The sequence below is a fragment of the Salvelinus alpinus genome, chromosome 34 (genome assembly GCF_045679555.1).
Source record: "Salvelinus alpinus chromosome 34, SLU_Salpinus.1, whole genome shotgun sequence".
Lineage (NCBI taxonomy): Eukaryota > Metazoa > Chordata > Actinopteri > Salmoniformes > Salmonidae > Salvelinus > Salvelinus alpinus.
In genome coordinates, this window is record NC_092119.1 from 18,224,219 (window position 1) to 18,243,143 (window position 18,925).

At 44.8% G+C, this 18,925-nt stretch overlaps 1 protein-coding gene across 2 annotated transcripts in view; it reads right to left on the reverse strand.

Moving 5' to 3' along the window:
• Positions 1 to 2,833: 2,833 nt before the first annotated feature.
• Positions 2,834 to 18,925, reverse strand: part of LOC139563558 (dapper homolog 1-like) — a 73,038-nt gene continuing 56,946 nt past the window's right edge. Inside the window, exons 1-4 of one of the 2 annotated variants that reach the window (XM_071382329.1) lie at positions 14,499 to 15,294; positions 11,763 to 11,892; positions 8,567 to 8,722; positions 2,834 to 5,554 (exon numbers count right to left, since the gene is read on the reverse strand). In XM_071382329.1, the coding sequence (XP_071238430.1) occupies positions 3,513 to 5,554; positions 8,567 to 8,722; positions 11,763 to 11,892; positions 14,499 to 14,843 (2,673 nt within the window). In that variant the 5' untranslated portion in view covers positions 14,844 to 15,294 and the 3' untranslated portion in view covers positions 2,834 to 3,512. Of the gene's footprint in view, positions 5,555 to 8,566; positions 8,723 to 11,762; positions 11,893 to 14,498; positions 15,295 to 18,925 lie in introns of those variants that run through there. The other variant, XM_071382330.1, reaches the window with a different exon arrangement.

Here is an 18,925-nt window from a genome sequence, read left to right on the forward strand (position 1 = left end):
TTAACCCCGGTGTCCTGGCTAAATTCCCAATCTGGCCTTCATGGCCATCTAATCATCCCCAGCTTTCAATTGGCTCATTCATCCCCCTCCTCTCCCCTGTAACTATTCCCCAGGTCGTTGCTGTAAATGAGAACGTGTTCTCAGTCAACTTACCAGATATATTAACGGTAAAAAATATATATATGTTTCACCAAGTCGTGGCTGAACGATGATATTAAGAACATACAGCTGACGGGTTATACACTCCATCGGCAGGACAGAAAAGCAGCCTCTGGTAAGACAAGGGGAGGGAGCCTATGCATATATGTGAACAACAGCTGGTGCACGATATCTAAGGAAGTCTCAAGGTTTTGCTCGCCTGAGGTAGAGTATCTCATGATAAGCTGTAGACCACACTATCTACCTAGAGAGTTTTCATCTGTATTTTTCGTAAAGGTCTACAAACCACCACAGACCGATGCTGGCACTAAAACCGCACTCAATGAGCTGTATACATCTATAAGCAAACAAGCAACATTCACACTGAGCTAAAGGTTAGAGCTGCCGCTTTCAAGGAGCGGGACTCTAACCCGGAAGCTTATAAGAAATCCCGCTATGCCCTCCGACGAACCATCAAACAGGCAGAGCAGTACTAAGATCGAATCGTACTACACTGGCTCCGCTGCTCGTCGGATGTGGCAGGGCTTGCAAACTATTACAGACTACAAAGGGAAGCACAGCCGAGAGCTGCCCAGTGACACGAGCCGATCAGACGAGCTAAATAACTTCTATGCTCGCTTCGAGGCAAGAAACACTGACACATGCGTGAGAGCATCAGCTGTTCCGGACGACTGTGTGACCACGCTCTCCACAGCCGATGTGAGTAAGACCTTCAAGCAGGTCAACATTCACAAGGCCGCAGGGCCAGACGGATTACCAGGACGTGTACTCTGAGCATGCGCTGATCAACTGTCAAGTGTCTTCACTGACATTTTCAACCTGTCCCTGTCTGAGTCTGTAATACCAACATGCTTCAAGCAGACCACCATAGTCCCTGTGCCAAAGAACACTGCCTAAATGACTATCGACCCGTGCACTCACGTCTGTAGCCATGGAATGCTTTGAAAGGCTGGTCATGGCTCACATCAACACCAATATCCCAGAAACCCTAGACCCACTCCAATTTGCATACCGTACCAACAGATCCACAGATGATGCAATCTCTATTGCACTCCACACTGCCATTTTCCCCCTGGACAAAAAGGAACACCTATGTGAGAATGCTATTGACTACAGCTCAGCGTTCAACACCATAGTGCCCACAAAGCTCATCACTAAGCTAAGGACCCTGGGACTAAACACCTCCCTCTGCAACTGGATCCTGGACTTCCTGACGGGCTGCCCCCAGGTGGTAAGGGTAGGTAACAACACATCTGCAATGCTGCTCCTCAACACGGGGGCCCCTTAGGGGTGCGTGCTCAGCCCCCTCCTGTACACCCTGTTCACTCATGACTGCACGGCCAGGCACGACTCCATCATCATCATTAAGTTTGCTGATGACACAACAGCGGTAGTCCTGATCACCGACCACGAAGAGGCAGCCTATAGGGAGGGGGTCAGAGACCTGACCGTGTGGTGCAAGGACAACAACCTCTCTTTCAACGTGATCAAGACAAAGGATGGAGGTGATTGTGGACTACAGGAAAAGGAGGCCCGAGCACGCCCCCATTCTCATCGATGGGGCTGTAGTGGAGCAGGTTGAGAGCTTCAAGTTCCTTGGCGTCCGCATCACCAACAAACTAACAAGGTTCAAGCACACCAAGAAAGTCGTGAAGACTGTTCCACCTTAGGAGACTGAAAAGATTTGACATGGGTCCTCAGATCCTCAAAAGGTTTTATAGCTGCACCATCGTGAGAATATTTACGGGTTGCATCACTGCCTGGTAAGGCAATTGCTCGGCCTCTGACCGCAAGCCACTACAGAGGGTAGTGCGTACGGCCCAGTACATCACCGGGGCCAAGCTTCCTGCCATCCAGGACCTCTATACAAGGCGGACTCAGAGGAAGGCCCTAAAGATTGTCAAAGACTCCAGCCACCCGTGTCACAGACTGTTCTCTCTGCTACGGCACGGCAAGCGGTACAAGTCTAGGTCCAAGAGGCTCCTAAATAGCTTCTACCCCCAAGCCATAAGACTCCTGAACAGCTAATCAAATGGCTACCCAGACTATTTGCATTGCCCTCCCTCCCCTCCCTCTAGAACGCTGCTGCTGCTACTACTCTGTGATTATCTATTTATAGTCACTTCAATAACTCTACCTACATGTACATATTAAATGAATTACCTCAACACCGGTGCCCCCACACATTGACATTGACTCTGTACCGGTACCCCCTGTATATAGCCCCGCTATTGTTATTTACTGCTGCTCTTTAATTATTTGTTATCTCAATTTTTTTTGTTGTATTTTCTTAAACCTGCATTGTTGTTTGAGGGCTTGTAAGTAAGAATTTCACTGTAAGGTCTACACCTGTTGTATTCAGCGCATGTGACAAATACAATTTGATGTTCCGTTCATATTTTTGTTCAGTATATGAAGGTGGTGATGTTCTGGAATACGCTTTAGTACTGTAGAACATAGAAATGCAATTATATTCATATGCTGTAGAATGAGGTAAATAAGGTTCTAATATGTCTAAGTTACATTGATTTATTGAGACAAAATCGAGTGAAAGATCACATTGAATATGATAATGTCACAGTGGAGGTTGAACTGGAGAAAAAAAATACAAACTTTTGTCAACAAACAACTATGCTACCTCAATGCACAGTTCAGAAGGGGTGACAACCAAATATTGATTTTAAAGCAGACATTTAATAATGCATAAAAAAGGTTAAGCACCAGTATTAACACACAAACATTATATACATCAATTGGCAATGTACAGCTAGCTACTTGGTATCAACAACAGATGAAGGTAAAGCAGTTGCTCATGCAGATCTTATGTGTACATACATCAAAGTGTTACCATGGTATCATCAGCAGTTTTCAGAAGAGACTGTCTTTATATGCATGAATATTCCTTACAGCCACTTTTAAGTAATACTCTGCTTCAACCATCAATCAAATATGTATCCAATAAGTACCAATCAAATATATTAAGTTTAAATATCTTTAATCAAAAAGTAAACCATAACCATTAAAAGCATTTACAGATTTTTTTGCCATGTACTACAGCAAGGGTAAAGTCCATAATAAATACAAAAAATGGCTACATACAACAAAATAATGGGGCTACTCAGATGCTTTTCACCCTGTCCAATGTTTGTCAGAAAGTGCGAGGAGAGGGAGTCTGCCAGACATTTTGTACAAACCCAATTAAAATGTTTCCTTAAACGTCTCTGAGACTAACTTTAGCAGAGACTTTCTGTAAATAAGAAAACCAGCCTAGGCACTTGTTGGGCAGAGAGAGAGAGCGGCCAATTTGATTGGCTTAGTCGCTGCTTCCTGCCCGACACCCTGAAGTCCCTCCCTCATACAGTCGTCATCAGTTTCAGCGAGCCCGCAGAACGGAAGCGGAGGATCTTCTTCTTCAGGTTGTGAGAGGCCTTGATCTTGACGAAGGCCTTAGCTTGGGCAGTGGTTACTTCCTGAGGCCCAGCGCCCTGCCCTGCAAACTGGGGCCAGTTCATCCCTCCACTCTCCTCAGAGTCACTGCTGGTAGTGCTCTCCGCAACAAAGTCCGCCTCACTCAGGCTGGACTCGCTGTCCCCGAAGCAGTTGGTGGTGTAGTTGCTCCGCTCGTCCTCACTGGTGTCCATGATGGTGGAATGGAAGAGTGAGGCGCACTCTGCGGAGTACTCAGAGTCGCTGCCGGCCACGTAGGCGTAAGGGCTGGTGAACTGCGCGTTGGAGGGCAGGTACATGGTGGTGGTTGTGGAGACCTGGCCGAGGAGCTCCCTCTTCTGCCTGCGGTGGGCTCTCCTGAGGGCCTCATCGTAAGGCACCTCAGTGATGGCTCTCAGCCTTCCACGGTTGTAGTCCTGTCCGCTTGTCCGCTTGTACTTGGGCTTGGCCACCACCACCTCCCTACCATGGTGGCCGTGATGCCTGGTCACAGTGGACCTTGTTGTAGACACGGTGGCCGTGTGTTTCTCTAGGACCCGGCCCTCAGGGATAGATGCTGGGACGGTGCGCTTGGCCCTGGAGGATGCCCCCCTCTTGGAGGAGACTTTGTGCACATGATGTACCTCCTCAGGCTGACGAGACTTCCTAGATCCTCCAGATCGGTGACCGTTCTCCCTCGTCCCCGCCATCTCTGATGATACAGGCTCAGCATGTGCGTGCGTCCCCCTATGTGGTTTCAGGGAGGCGCTTTTCACCTTGACAATCTTAACGTTTTTGCCCCCCTTGCGGAGCTTGACCACCTGCCTCTGGGCGGGGATGTACTGGGCACTGACCATGTGACCCTGACTCTCATCCTGGCTCTGGGAGGAAGACCCCAGACTCACCAGCTCCAGCATTGGCCTCTTTTCTTTAGTGTGCCGGGCTGTATGGACTGAGACCGCAATGCTCTTAGGGCTTTTCTTGGGAGTGCCTGTTTTGGTGAGGTCTCTTGGCAGTGTCTGGGAGAGTTTAGTAATGTTTTCCTCTTGAGCATTAAGGAAATAAGATTGCTTTCTCTCTTTGGGGGAGGAGTTGGCATTGGGGGCGCCCAGGTCTTGGTAATCTTTAGACAGAGGACCGGTCGACGATGGAAGTCCTTTATTGGTTGACGCCTTCTTTTTCACCAGACTGTTGGTGTTGGTCACCAGGCTGTTGGTGTGAATGTCACTGCTGTTGATTGTGGCATATCCGTTCTGAGGTTGGCCCAAAGACTGGGACACCATCCCATTTTCTAAGAGGAGTTCCCCTTTGCTCTCCACTGACCACTGTCTCTGTTGGGAGCCTGTTCCTGGATCATTGTTACTGGCACCTCCTGCATGTAAACACGTCTGCCAGGCTGGTTTGAGGTCAGTAACAGGAGCAGTCCACAGTCCCTGTGGCTGCTGCTGGCCAACACTGGCCTGCCTCACACACAGACTACCCTGCCTTAGGATGCTCTTGGAGGGGTCTGTGCTGATGCTCGTCCGTGGCTTGTTGGTCCTAATGGGCTGAGCCCTCCTCTGAAGCAGGCTGAAGATATAATTGTCCAGTCGTTTATTAGCGGGCGAGTGGGAGGCAGACCATGAAGTGCTCTGGGGCACCAGAATAGGCTGCTGCTCCAGTTTCTGACAGTCACTGGAGCCCTCGATGCAGCCGCCGCTCTTTGACAGCCCTCCGTCCTCTTTGAGGTGTTCGGCCAGAGACTGTAAGAAGATGGGGTTCTGTACGGCCACGGCATGGAGGGGGCTGGGATAGCGGTACACGTCACTGCCGTTCTTGGCGATCAGGTCACAGTGGTACTTGGACTGGATGTCCTGAGTGGAGGTGTCTGTAGAGGGGGAGTGGGGAGCAGAGGGGGACCTCCTGACTGTCCCTGACATCTGCTGCTCTTCACACTGGCCCTCGCACTCAGCACAGTTGTCCAGCTCATCTGAAAACCAGACAGGAGACAGAGTATAAGGACTACAGAACAACAGATACACCACTAGTCATTCATATGGAAACCACACAGGACTACAGTATAAAACCGGGATGGGTAACTTTGATGGGGGGGGGCACAAAAATCTGAACTCATCATGAGGGGCTGCAGTGACTCGTGAGTCTGCGTACCGACATCCATACCCACACATGCAGTCAGAGCCGGCTCCAGCCTTTTGGGGGCTCTAATCTACATTTTGTTGGGGTGCCTAACCACCTCGCGGAAGAAAACATTTTAGTGGCCCACCTCTTGACAGCAGATAATTCTTTAAAAAAAAAAATATTTCCTGCAATTCTCCACATTTTGCCATGGGGCATGGATAACATTTTGTAGTTTTAAAGCAAGTTTGTTGGAATTCTACACATTTTTCCATGGGGCGGAGAGATGATATTTCTATTTTATATCTAATTTCCTGCAATTCGACTCCTTTTGCCATGGCGCGGAGAAAAACATTTGCAGTTTTACAGTGCATTGCCACATTTTGTGAAGTTACATCCTTATTGTAAAATGTATGAAATGTAAAAAATTCCTCATACCTCATAATGACAAAGCGAAACGTTTTAGAATTTCTGCAAATGTATAAAAACAAAAACAGAAATATCTTATTTACATAAGTATTCAGACCCTTTGCTATGAGACTCAGAAATGAGCTCAGGTGCATCCTGTTTCCATTGATCATCCTTGAAACAAGTCCACCTGTGGTAAATTCAAATGATTGGACACGAGAAAAGGCACATACCTATATAAGGTCCCACTGTTGACAGTGCATGTCAGAGAAAAAAACCAAGCCATGAAGTCGAAGGAATTGTCCACAGAGCTCCAACACAGGATTGTGTCGAGGCACAGATCTGGGGAAGGGTACCAAAACATTTCTGCAGCATTGAAGGACCCCAAGAACACAGTGGCCTCCATCATTCATAAATGGAAGAAGTTTGGAACCACAAAGACTCTGAAGGTGGCTGCCCGGCCAAACTGAGCAATCGGGGGAGAAGGGCCTTGGTCAGAGAGGTGACCAAGAACCTGGTCACTGACAGAGCTCAAGGGCTCCTCTGTGGAGATGGGAGAACCTTCCAGAAGAACAACCATCTCTGCAGCACTCCACTAATCAGGTCTTTATAGTAGAGTGGGCAGACGGAAGCCACTCCTCTGTAAAAGGCACGACAGCCCGCTAGGAATTTGCCAAAAGGCCCCTAAAGGATTCTCAGACCAGGAGAAACAAGATTTCCTGGTCTGATGAAACCAAGACGGAACTCTTTGGCCTGAATGCCAAGCGTCACGTCTGGAGGAAACCTGGCACCATCCCTACGGTGAAGGATGGTGGTAGCAGCTTCATGCTATGCGGATGTTTTTCAGGGGCAGGGACTGGGAGACTAGTCAGGATCGAGGGAAAGATGAACGGACAAAGTACAGAGAGACCCTTGATGAAAATCTGCTCCAGAGCACTCAGGACCTCAGACTGGGGTGAAGTGGCCCAGCAAGAGCCCGGACTTGAACCCGATCGAACATCTCTGGAGAAACCTGAAAATAGCTGTGCAGCGACACTCCCCATCCAACCTGACAGAGCTTGAAAGGATTTGCAGAGAAGAATGGGAGAAACTCCCCAAATACAGGTATGCCAAGCTTGTAGCGTCATACCCAAGAAGACTCGAGGCTGTAATCACTGCCAAAGGTCTTTCAACAAAGTACTGAGTAAAGGGTCTGAATACTTTTGTAAATGTGATATTTCTATTGATTTATTTTTATAAATTAGCAAACATTTCTGAAACCTGTTTTAGCTTTGTCATTATGTGGGTTTGTGTGTAGATTGATGAGGATTTTTTATTTTTAATCAATTTTAGAATTAGGCTGTAACGTAACAATGTGGAAAAAGTCAAGGGGTCTGAATACTTTCCGAAGGCACTGTATAGCTAATTTCTTGCAATTCTACTCATTTTGCCATAGGGTGGAAAGAAATGTTTGCAGTTTTGATATGATATCGGAGTGAAAGCGACTAATAAAATTGCACTTTGTGTATTCTACTATTCTACTATTCAACGTTAAGTTGAGATCCCGACTGAGTACCCTCCGATTGGAAGTTGATCCGCGGGCCTTGTTGCCCATCCATAGTATAAAACAACAGATAGTGTACCACCAGTTACCACACCATTTCCTCATTTCAACAATAATGCCACACAGAAGCTTACAGTAGGTGTGTAGTGTTGACAGGCTAAGCAAAGCAAACCATCCTCTCAATATGCTAACGAAGAAGGCAGTTGGTTTGGACGTGTTAATGGTCCTTTTGTTTGTGTCTTATCATCACAGGTGTGGCTGTTAGTTAGAGCTGAGCCATCTGCCTGGCCTGGCTGGGAATCCAGCTCAACTGATATTGGCCATATCCCAAATGACACTATATATAGTGCCTATAAGGCTCTGGTGCACTGTGTAGGGAAAAGGGTGCCATTTGGGACACAAATAGTGTTTGAGGTTTCCTTCCTACTCTTTTTTTCTCGTTTGAAACTGAATCAAAGAGTTGTCACAACAAACCCCACTAATGGCAATGACACCACGGAAACTATTAGAAGTTGAACTGGGGCCAGCTGGAACAGAGCTGAGACCCAAGTTAAGTGGATATGTGGTGGGTGGGTGACGGCCTGATGGGGGTCTTTGGGGAAAGAAGGAAAGAGTGTGTGTTTACACAGCAAAGGACAACAAAAGGATTCAGCCTGTTTGTTGCTCCCTAGATAGACCATGTGAAATAAAACACCAGGACCCTGTCATATCCATGGGCCCTAGGCTTTGCTGTGCTGTCTTATGCTAGGATAGGCTGTCCAGTGGTGTTCTAGACTTTGCTATGGGAGGCTGTGCTGTGGGGGTCTATGTTGTGCTGTACTATGCTGCATTTCATTTTACTTCCTGAAATAATTGAAATGAATTGGCCCAAACCCTGGTGCTATGGGGGCTGTGATGTGGGGGCTTCTCTCTCACCTGCAGATTTGAGCCTTCCCTCGGAGGCACACAGCGATGTGTCGAGGGGACTGCAGAAACAGGTGCTGGAGCGACAGTTGGACAAACACTCGCTGAACACCGAGTTGGAAGAGTTGGAGAGGGACCCTGAAGCGCCGTCGCTCAGCTCGTAAAAGCCTGGATAGAGAGAGAGACAGTGACACCGAGAGAAAGGGCAGAGAAACAGAAGGGAACATTTTAACACATTGATTTTACACACTTCATGGAGGAAGCTGTCATCCAACAATTTATTACATGACAGGCTGCGGCTATTAAAATAATTAAGGCAGAAAATCTCAAGCACTTAAAAAAACAAGGCTTTGTGTAGATGGGGTTTATACTAGATGAAAGTTTGTTATATTTGCAGCGTAGCATACCCTACATCTGCTCTGTAATTTATGCCCGGTGGAATGCTAATTCTCTATGTGCCCATTTTGCAAATGTTTTGCATTGTCAGTCATTTGTATGTCATGTTTGTATTCATTTGCTAAGACAGGGGTTCTAAAACTTTTTGGGGCCAGGGACCCATTTTGTGATAGCAAACTCATCAGGGACCCCCTCAATCAGAACACAACTCGAGTGAGAAAAAAATATTATAGAATTAGTTTTTTACTGTGACTTTTGCAGTGCATGGCCGGGCGAACCAAATCTTGGACCCAGGGAATGTTTCAGTTTTCAAGCTAATTTCCTGCAATTCTACACATTGTCATGGGGCAGAGATACTTTTTTTCAGCTTTAAGGCTAAAATACTGCATTCGTACACATTTTGAGGCAGAAAGAAAACATGAGGCACAGAGAAAAATAGCAGTTTTGAAACTTGAATTGCAGTGCATTTAGCTTCACATTTCTTTAAGGGTGAATACAAAAAGTATTGAGTTGGAAAATGTATAATTGGTGGAGTACTGTGGATACCAATATCCCTGTGAGCCTCCCAGGCCAATGTTGCCCAGGGTTAAGAACATGAATTGTAGATTAAAGGAGCTATATGTAATATTTTTGCATTGTAATTTCAGAAACTGTAGTTAATATATCTACAGTAAAAGTGTCATGATAGTGTTTCACAATATTCCCCCCCCAAAATGCTACTGGGTACACAAAAAACATCTCGTTGTCAAATTCTCTGGGGCAAGCAAATCTCTTTTCAAATTGACTGGGACTGAGCAATATCTACATGTTTGAAGCTTGCCCCAGTTAATTTGACAACAAGAAACAGTCCGTATGCACCATTAGAATGCAATTTTTATTGCATGCCCAATAATAAAAATGTATTATTATACCCTATAAACTTATTCCACGGATTCCTTGGCCAACATTTGTTCAATCTGTTGTTGTTATTAATATTCATAAAAATAAAAAAAAATTAAACGTAATTATTTTTTTTAACGGTTTTTATTTTTTTTAGGTACACTACCCAACTTACGAAAATGGTTCGCTCCTACAGACAGTGAGTCACGTGGCTGTCGCTTGCTATATAAAGCAGGCAGACAGGCATAAAGGCATTCAGTTACTGTTAGATTAAACCTTAGAATGGGAGGGCCTCCCAAGAGCCGCAGCGGTCTAAGGAACTGCATCGCAGTGCTAGAAGCATCACTACAGATCCGGATTCGATCCCGGGCTGTGTCTCAGCCGGCCACGACCGGGAGACCCATGAGGCGGTGAACAATTGGCCCAGTGTCGTCCTGGTTAAGCAAGGATTTGGCCGACCGGGATGTCCTTGTCCCATCACGCTCTAGCAATTCCTGTGGCGGGCCGGGCGCATGCACGCTGACACGTGTCATTTGGACAGTGTTTCCTCCGACACATTGGTGCGGCTGGCTTCCGTGTTAAGCGAGCAGTGTGTCAAGAAGCAGTGCAGCTTGGCAGGGTTGTGTTTCAGAGGAAGCATGGCTCTTGACCTTCGCCTCTCCCGAGTCCATAAGGGAGTTGCAGCGATGGTACAAGACTGTAACTACCAAATGGATATCACGAAATAGTGGTAAAAATAACAAAAAATTAAATAACTACAAAAATAACAAGTGACTTTGAGCGTGGTATGATCGTCGGTGCCAGGCGCGCCGGTTCCAGTATCTGAGAAACATCCAGCCTGCTGGGCCTTTTTATGTCTAGGGTTTACCGAGAATTGTGCAACAAACAAAAAACATCCAGTCAGCGGCTGTCCTGTGGGTGAAAACAGCTTGTTGATGAGAGAGGTCGAAGGAGAATGGCAAGAATCGTGCAATCTAACAGGCGGGCCACAAACAGGCAAATAACGGCGCAGTACAACAGTGGTGTGCAGAACGGCATCTTGGAACACACAACTCATTGATCATTGTCATGGATGTGCTATTGCAGCTGACGACCGCACCAGGTTCCACTCCTATCTGCTTAAAACAAGAAGAAGTGGCTCCAGTGGGCACGCGATCACCAACACTGGACAATTGAGGAGTGAAGAAACATTGCCTGGTCTGACGAATCGCGGTTCCTGTTGTGTCATGCTGATGGCATCAGGATTTGGCATAAGCATCATAAATCCATTGCCCTGTTCTGCCTGGTGTAAATGGTACAGGCTGGTGGCGATGGTGTAATGGTCTAGGGAATGTTTTCCCGGCACACATTAGGTCCCTTGATACCAACTAAGCAATGATTGAACACCACAGCGTATCTGTAGCTGTTCTGGAGGCAAAGGGGGGTCCAAATCGGTACTATACGGGTGTACCTAATAATATATATATTTGTTATATATTTTGAGATCAGCCCACAGACCCCACTTTGAGAACCCATGTGTTAAAAACCCTATACCTTTGGGGGATTACACGTTCTGCAGTATCCTCAACTACTTAAGTTGAAATCGGATCCTGCGTGGCGCAGCGGTCTCAGTGCTAGAGGCCTCACTACAGACCCTGGTTCGATTCCAGGCTGTATCATAACCGGCCTTGATTGAGAGTCCCATAGGGCGGTGCACAATTGGCCCAGCGTCGTTCGGGTTAGGGTTTGGCTGGGGATAGGCCATCCTTATAAATAAGAATTTGTTCTTAACTGACTTGCCTAGTTAAATAAATGGTTAAAAAAAAAAATTTAAATGTTTTTTTTTAATCACTCAGTTGACAGAACCTACTAATCATGTCTAGTTTCCACAGGGTAACATTCTGAAGTAGAACCTTTGGAATCCATTCTAATTCTATTGTAGAACCAGACTAACCTGAGCTCGGGCGGCTGTCTGTCTCCACGTGTTCACGTGACGCCTCCGTGTCCAACCGGAGGTCACTGATCTGCCTGTCCAACTCCTGCAGCTGATTGATCAAACCAGCATCTCTCCTTCTCAGGCAGTTCTGGAGGGAAACATGCGCACAGGTAACACAGTTAGTTACAGTTGTACAGCAACTACAGTTAGTTCTGCCTTAGCTCTTGTCCAGGGTGTTGCTTGTTAACGCTGAGCCTTCAACCCTGGACTACAGCCAGTTCTGCCTATGACATATACAGTTGGCCCCATTCTGAGGGTGTCTCCGGGAGAGTTTGGATATGCAAAAAAAACATTTCCAATTTACACATGAATATTAATACACACTTGTAAGTAATTAGCCTTGGCTTGTGCGACCCGGAAAGGCTCATAGGAGCAGGAGCCTATCTCCTGTTTCTGTAGCATGAGGCAGCTTGATGTACAAGTACACCCCCTGGATGCTAATCTATCACAGGGCTTTACCCCCAATCTATCTCCCTACTGCTGAGTGCCAAGCAGAGACGCATTGAGTCCCATTTTTACAGTCTTTGGTATGACTCTGCCGGGGATGGAACTACCAACCTTCCAATCTCAGGGCGGACAATAACCACAAGGCCACTGAGTTGTACATGTGTGAAATAGGACAAATAAAATCACCAACCTAATTATTATTATAGCTTAATCCATAGTGTTGTTCTGTATTGCAACAGAATGTTTAGCTCCTTATTTTTGGTTCCATTTCTGATGAATTCCATAGCCTTGAATGTTGGTCATTAAAAGTAAGTCTGTAGTTACTGTGCTGCAAGTCTTCAACATCTTGGCGAGACCATGTCGCCCTATCAGAACCCATTAGTATCCCAAACTAAATTAGAAACACGTCTTGTGGGAGCAAAACAATATCTCCATCAAACACGCAGGTTATGTGGAACAGCCAGGGTCACACATGACATCACCCAGATCATGTGGTGGTTACATTCCTCCATTCCGCTCTAGACTGTGGTTTGAATTCAAAGACCAACTGAAAATGTCAACCCTGAAGGCTCAGTGACAGCAGACCCTATTTACATTTGCTACATTTGTGACAATTATGTGACTACAGACATAGGATACATTACTCCCAATTACCTGCTAGTCATCTCAGGAGGCCTGTCCCCTGTGCATTAAGCATTTTAGCTACCATTTGCTCCATGACTGAGCCCAGTAATGACACACACACACACACACACACACACACACACACACACACACACACACACACACACACACACACACACACACACACACACACACACACACACACACACACACACACACACACACACACACACTCTCTCTCTCGGCTATATTGAGATGCAGCCCTTCCTCTCTCTGCAGCAGCAGCAGATTGGCAGGCCATAAAACCAGGCCTCTGACAGGAGGCAGTGGGTGATTTATGTGCTCTGAGCATGCTATGGCTTCAGAGACCATTTCCACACAAAGTACCATTTGGGAAAGGCATCTCTAGCAGAGGCAGACCAACGGTTGTTTTGCTGAATAAAATTACCCTCCCACTGGGTTGACAGGGTGACTGAACAAACCAGTGAGGATGTGTAAATGTCTAAATTGTATTTTATTAGGAAATGTCTGTGTAGGCTGAGAGTGAAATGGCCTGTAATAATAGAATGAGAATTGAAAACCAAATCAGATTTAATTTAGGCCTACAATAAACCCTATGGGGGTAGGGTATAATACAACAACTGCAACTTTTTCCCCCAATACATTTTAATACTCCATTCATGATTTTTGCCCTTACTGCCTAATTGAACCCAGGTGTGTTTTGGTCGGTTTAAATGGCCTAATCTCAAAGAACCAGCCAATAACTCCCTGGCATCCTTTAACAGCAGCAGGGGGTGGGAGATCTGCTTGTAAAAGTTACTTTGTCACCCCATCCATTGTAACGCATCAGTAAGACTCATTCAAGCGGCTGGACCCCCTCGCAGACCACATGAGTACATCAGGAGTTTCCTTCTCCCTTCAGGAAGTTTGATTTAAATAGCCATCCTGCTATTCTCTATCATTTCTGTGGAAACCTCTTGTCCTCTGGAGACACAATTGCTTGCATTGATTTATAATGACAGATCGGTCAAATGGAATCATCCATTTATTGTAATCATTAGAAAATAATTACATTGAACTTTTCCAAAATATTAGGTTACAAATGTATACAGGATTTTATCTGTGAGTGAGTGAAAAAAAGCCAACAGCAGGTCATATGCTACTAAATGGCCAAAATTTGAAAATTATTCTGGAAAGTAGTCTGGAAATATAATTTAGAGGCCTGTTTTTTTATTTTAAACTTATCATAGACATATACCACAATCGTTGACAGACTTCGCACCTCTTGTCTGCGCCTGCCTGGCGAAGCAAACTCAACGTCGCCAACTTTTATCAGTAGGCTTGTCTTGGCTATGTTCCGCTATGTTCTCATTTTCCCTGGACGTGAATGGACTGGAGCTGCGACTCAGTCAGAAAATAGACCTCTTGTTGAACAATTTAGATGGTCTCAATCCAACGATACACTAATAGAGATACTTGTATTTCATGACAGCTTTTGAAACGTAGGCTAACCAAAATATAACGGACGCAAATAAAACTCAGCCAAATGATGATCATAAGTATTAACGTTATCCCAAACACTTTGATGGAATAAATACATGACTTTATATTCAGTCTACATACCAGTTGTTTTCTGAGCAATAAAATATTTTCTTCTAGAAGTCTTTCCTCCGAGTTCAAGTAATTCTCCTCGTGCGTAACGCACATTAGATCTACTGTTGGTATAGAATATTCCTGGTGATTCAACACATTTCTGACCAGTAATTCCTGTCGCTGTCTCAAGTATTCCAGCTCTCCGAGACCGGCTAGAGTGGCTTCAAATCTCTCCCGAGTTCGCACCCGATCCATCTCTGCCTCTATTCTTTCCCTGGAGCGCTTATCGAATTGTCTCCTTTCCCGAAACTGTAATGTGCAATCCTTGGAGGCCAGCATCTCTGCAACAGCAGCCGTTTGTTTCATTGTATCCATATCCAAGAAGCGACGATTTACAACATGTAACTAGCAACAGCGGGCCACATACAATCACTGTGAAGAGCCTAGAAAATCATGACGCGCATCAAAAACGTTGATGTGCAGACGCACATATCATGGTCTAACCTTCCAGACCACTAAATGACTTGTCCATAACTTTTGTCTGTTGGAGCGGCTATCCCAACAACCTGTATACACTGGACACAAATTGCGTGCGTAAAACTGGCCCGTTAGATATTCAAACACCGTCGTGGTCTCCAAGATAAACGGATAAATCTAAGTGCTTTTCAGTTTGCACAAATCAGAAAAAGCTGCATGATCAAAACGTGAAAGTTTCAATGGAATGTCAAGTAGGCAGCGTGTAGATGCTTCTCTGGCAAGCAGCTCGCACTGTTCTGATGACAGTGGTGAGTAGCGTTGGACCACCTCTCTCTTTGGAGACCCATCTACTTTCTCCGTGGTAGCAACATGTCTTAGTGCCTGCCAGGCCTAGTTTTCTCCCCTTCTCCCTAATTGATCGACCCTTCCCAATTTCTGTGATATAAAATAATAACTTAGAGTTACAACCTTAATATATGATTCGTTTAATGTCATTGCAGATATAAAATGTGCTTCATTGAATATAATTATAACTCCAAGAGCTGAGATTCTGCAGTCAGCGTTGTGGCTATTGAATCTTTAGTAGGCCTGCATATGAACTATAAATCAGTCGATGACAATAAATGCAAAAACAACTATGTAATGAACAATTACCCGTATCGTGTTTGTAAAAGGTGTGTCATATTATCGGACTAGCCTGGCCTAATGTAAAATCTGATTTGCAATTAAAATGTGTGAACATGCGTGCAATTTGCACCTATTAATTGCGTTTTATTAACAATTCATTAGGCAATTACGTCATATTTATTAAGACAAATATGGTATGCAAAGGGTGTGCCTTTTTTCCCATAAGAACGAGGTTGTGTTCTCTACCTAAAGATGAGGGCGCCATCCTGTGTTAAGAAACCCCAGGGAAGAACAGATGCAGCTTCTACAGGCTATATTGTATGGAGCGCATTTAACCCTACAGGTTCTTAATGATCTTTTCTATTGATAAATACTATTTTCATGACATTTTAAAGGACAGAGTGTATCAATATGTAACAAGTTTACAAAGACATTTTATTTCACAAGATTGACAGCTAAGTAATGTTTCAGTAATGGTCATTGTAATCATTATGTCTTTAGTCCTTAAACTTCACAGTGCATAAAAATAACAACCAGAGCAGCTATAACACCCAGTCATTATAGCTTACCAGATGATATTACGCCTTTAATAAACAACCAACCTTAGTTTTTTCCCTTGGGGCATGCATGACAAGAAAACATATAGGTTTTCAATACCAGCCTCTCTATCACTCCCTTGTGCCTGTTCTGCAACTTTACTATTGATGTGTGTATTTACCCAGGTTTCCATACCATCCGATCACAAAGGACGGGAAATCATGTCTGAGGCTCATTTTAAACATAGTCATGCCTACAATATCATTCTAGACAGCATTGTAAGCATCTGCTATCCCCACAGACACGTATTTATTTTTGTAACCTACATTTGTTCATTGCTAACTAGGGTTTATGGTGCAGTTCGATCCAAATTAAATCCATTCAAATGTTGAAGAAAACTGATATCGTGATTTTATGTTTTCTGTATTTAAAAATAATAATAATGAAGAAGAAGAAATCCATTATGGAAAGCGCCTCTGGCGGACGGCATCTCTAAATTGGAATCACGATTTGCATAGCTGAGGGATTAGCTCAGATATTTAGTGGCCAGCCGTTCCCATGCAGGCTAATTAAAACCACAGAAACACATCTCTAAACTATTCCAGTCAGTAGAGGACATAAAGTTGACCTCACAGACAGTTTGATATTAGCTGAAGTGATTTTCTGCTTGTGGAATCAGGAGGACAAACACACACACGTATGTATGGACGCACGCACGCTCACACACACACACGCTCGCTCACACACACACACACGCTCGCTCACACACACACATGCTCGCTCACACACACACATGCTCGCTCACACACACACACACACACACACACGCACGCTCGCTCTCACACACACACGCTCACACACGCACACACACACACACACACACACACACACACACACACACACACACACACACACACACACACACACACACACACACACACACACACACACACACACACACACACACACACATAACTGTTGGGGGAGTTTCCAGGGCAACACAAAGCTAATCCTTCTCTCTAAACATGACAGGGGATTTAGGAAATGGGAGTCATTGGTAGCTCTATGAGAAGCAGATGTTTGACATAGAAACTTGTGACCTAAACAAACATCCTCTGGACGACATGTCATCATCCAACTAGCATTCCAACATGGACTCAAACAAACACACAAAACAGACTGAATAAGAGAGAGTGAGAGAGAAAATTAGAGACAGAGACAGGAGGAAGGGGGAATCAATTTACAATTTACAATTGGCAACAATGAACCACAAATTGTGTGTGTGTGTGTGTGTGTGTGTGTCTCTCTCTCTAGGGGGGCGAGGCAATACCATATAAGGAACAGTGGAACAGGAAGTGCCTGGGGATAAATACAAGCACCTTAAGGTTAATGAGATCAGTCAGTGGAGTGGGGCCCTTTGTGCTGCTCTCTCGAATCAAATCCCATTGGCAACCAACTAGAACAGTCCAAGAACACTCTACTCTGTTGCAGCTTGCCATGTTATGTCACTGTGAATGCACTAGTGCACCACATCAAAACCTAACAGACATATTCAAAAGCAGTGAACATGTGGTTGGTTTGTCAGGAAAAACGTTTTAGTGGATCCTCTTTCATTAGTGCAGTAGTTCCACTTGCTATGCAAAACGTAGTTCCATTTCCTTAAGGACCTTTATGATTTGTGGTGATAGAAGGAAATGGGCTGGGATGTCTGTGCTCACAGTGCTGTGATATAAAGCTCTACAGGACCAGTGTTCTAATCCAGCTACTGGTTCTTGCATATATTAATGTCAGGCAGGCAGCAGTCTGATGATGATGGGACTGTGGCCCCTCGATGAGAGCATCATTATAATTTTTATGACTCTGTCAAAATGACCACCGTCATACTGGCTCTTTTCAGAAGATGGGCTGTCTGCCACACACATACACGCACACGCACACGCACACACACACACACACACACACTGGAGTGGAGTGGAGTGGAGTTTGAGTTTCTCCGTCTATAATCCCAGTGATGAATTACCCCATGTATTTAGTAAAGCCCATTTAACAAGAAAGGGAGGTCCTTATGTAGCCCTGGCAATAACACACAGAATAAATGAATATATCTAAACGCATCAAAGGCTGGCGGTTCAAATTCAGATGTCGTGGTACAAATTGAACAAGCACAGCACAGTACACAAGAGGCTTAATATATTACTGTATTCCAGACCCTATTTTCCCCCCTCCTATCAACTCTGAAGGTATAATCGTGTGGTGATGGCTGTCTTAGAAATCCAAATATATGAATGATGTCTACATAATGTAATGTACTGTATGTTGATACCATTCTAAAGTCACTGTATTTTAATTTAAATGTATTTAAATGCTGTGTCATTGCAGTCAATATAATATTCTGTCTCCAATGCTGATTGGACAAATAGTCAGTGTGAGTCAAGGCTAAAGGTAAGTTATTGAGCTGTGAGGGCTTTACCATGCCTTCTGTTACACACAGTGAAGCACAGAGGACTCTACAAACACCACTATTGAATAGAGCAGCTGAATAGACAGCCTTTCTTTGCACATTAGGCCTATTATTGATCGAGTAATTACACAGATACTGTAGAACCTACTGTCAAATGTCAAATAGATATGCCAGCAAAAAGTATGACCAAATAAAATAACAATCATTAAGTTTTAACTCTTTTTTAGGGACCCCTCTATGAGACAGAGAGAGCGAGAGAGAGAGAGAGAGAGAGAAAAGGAGAGAGAGAAAATGAGAGTGAGAGAGAGAGAAAGAGAGGGACTGAGACATAAGAGAGAGTGAGAAAGAGATACAA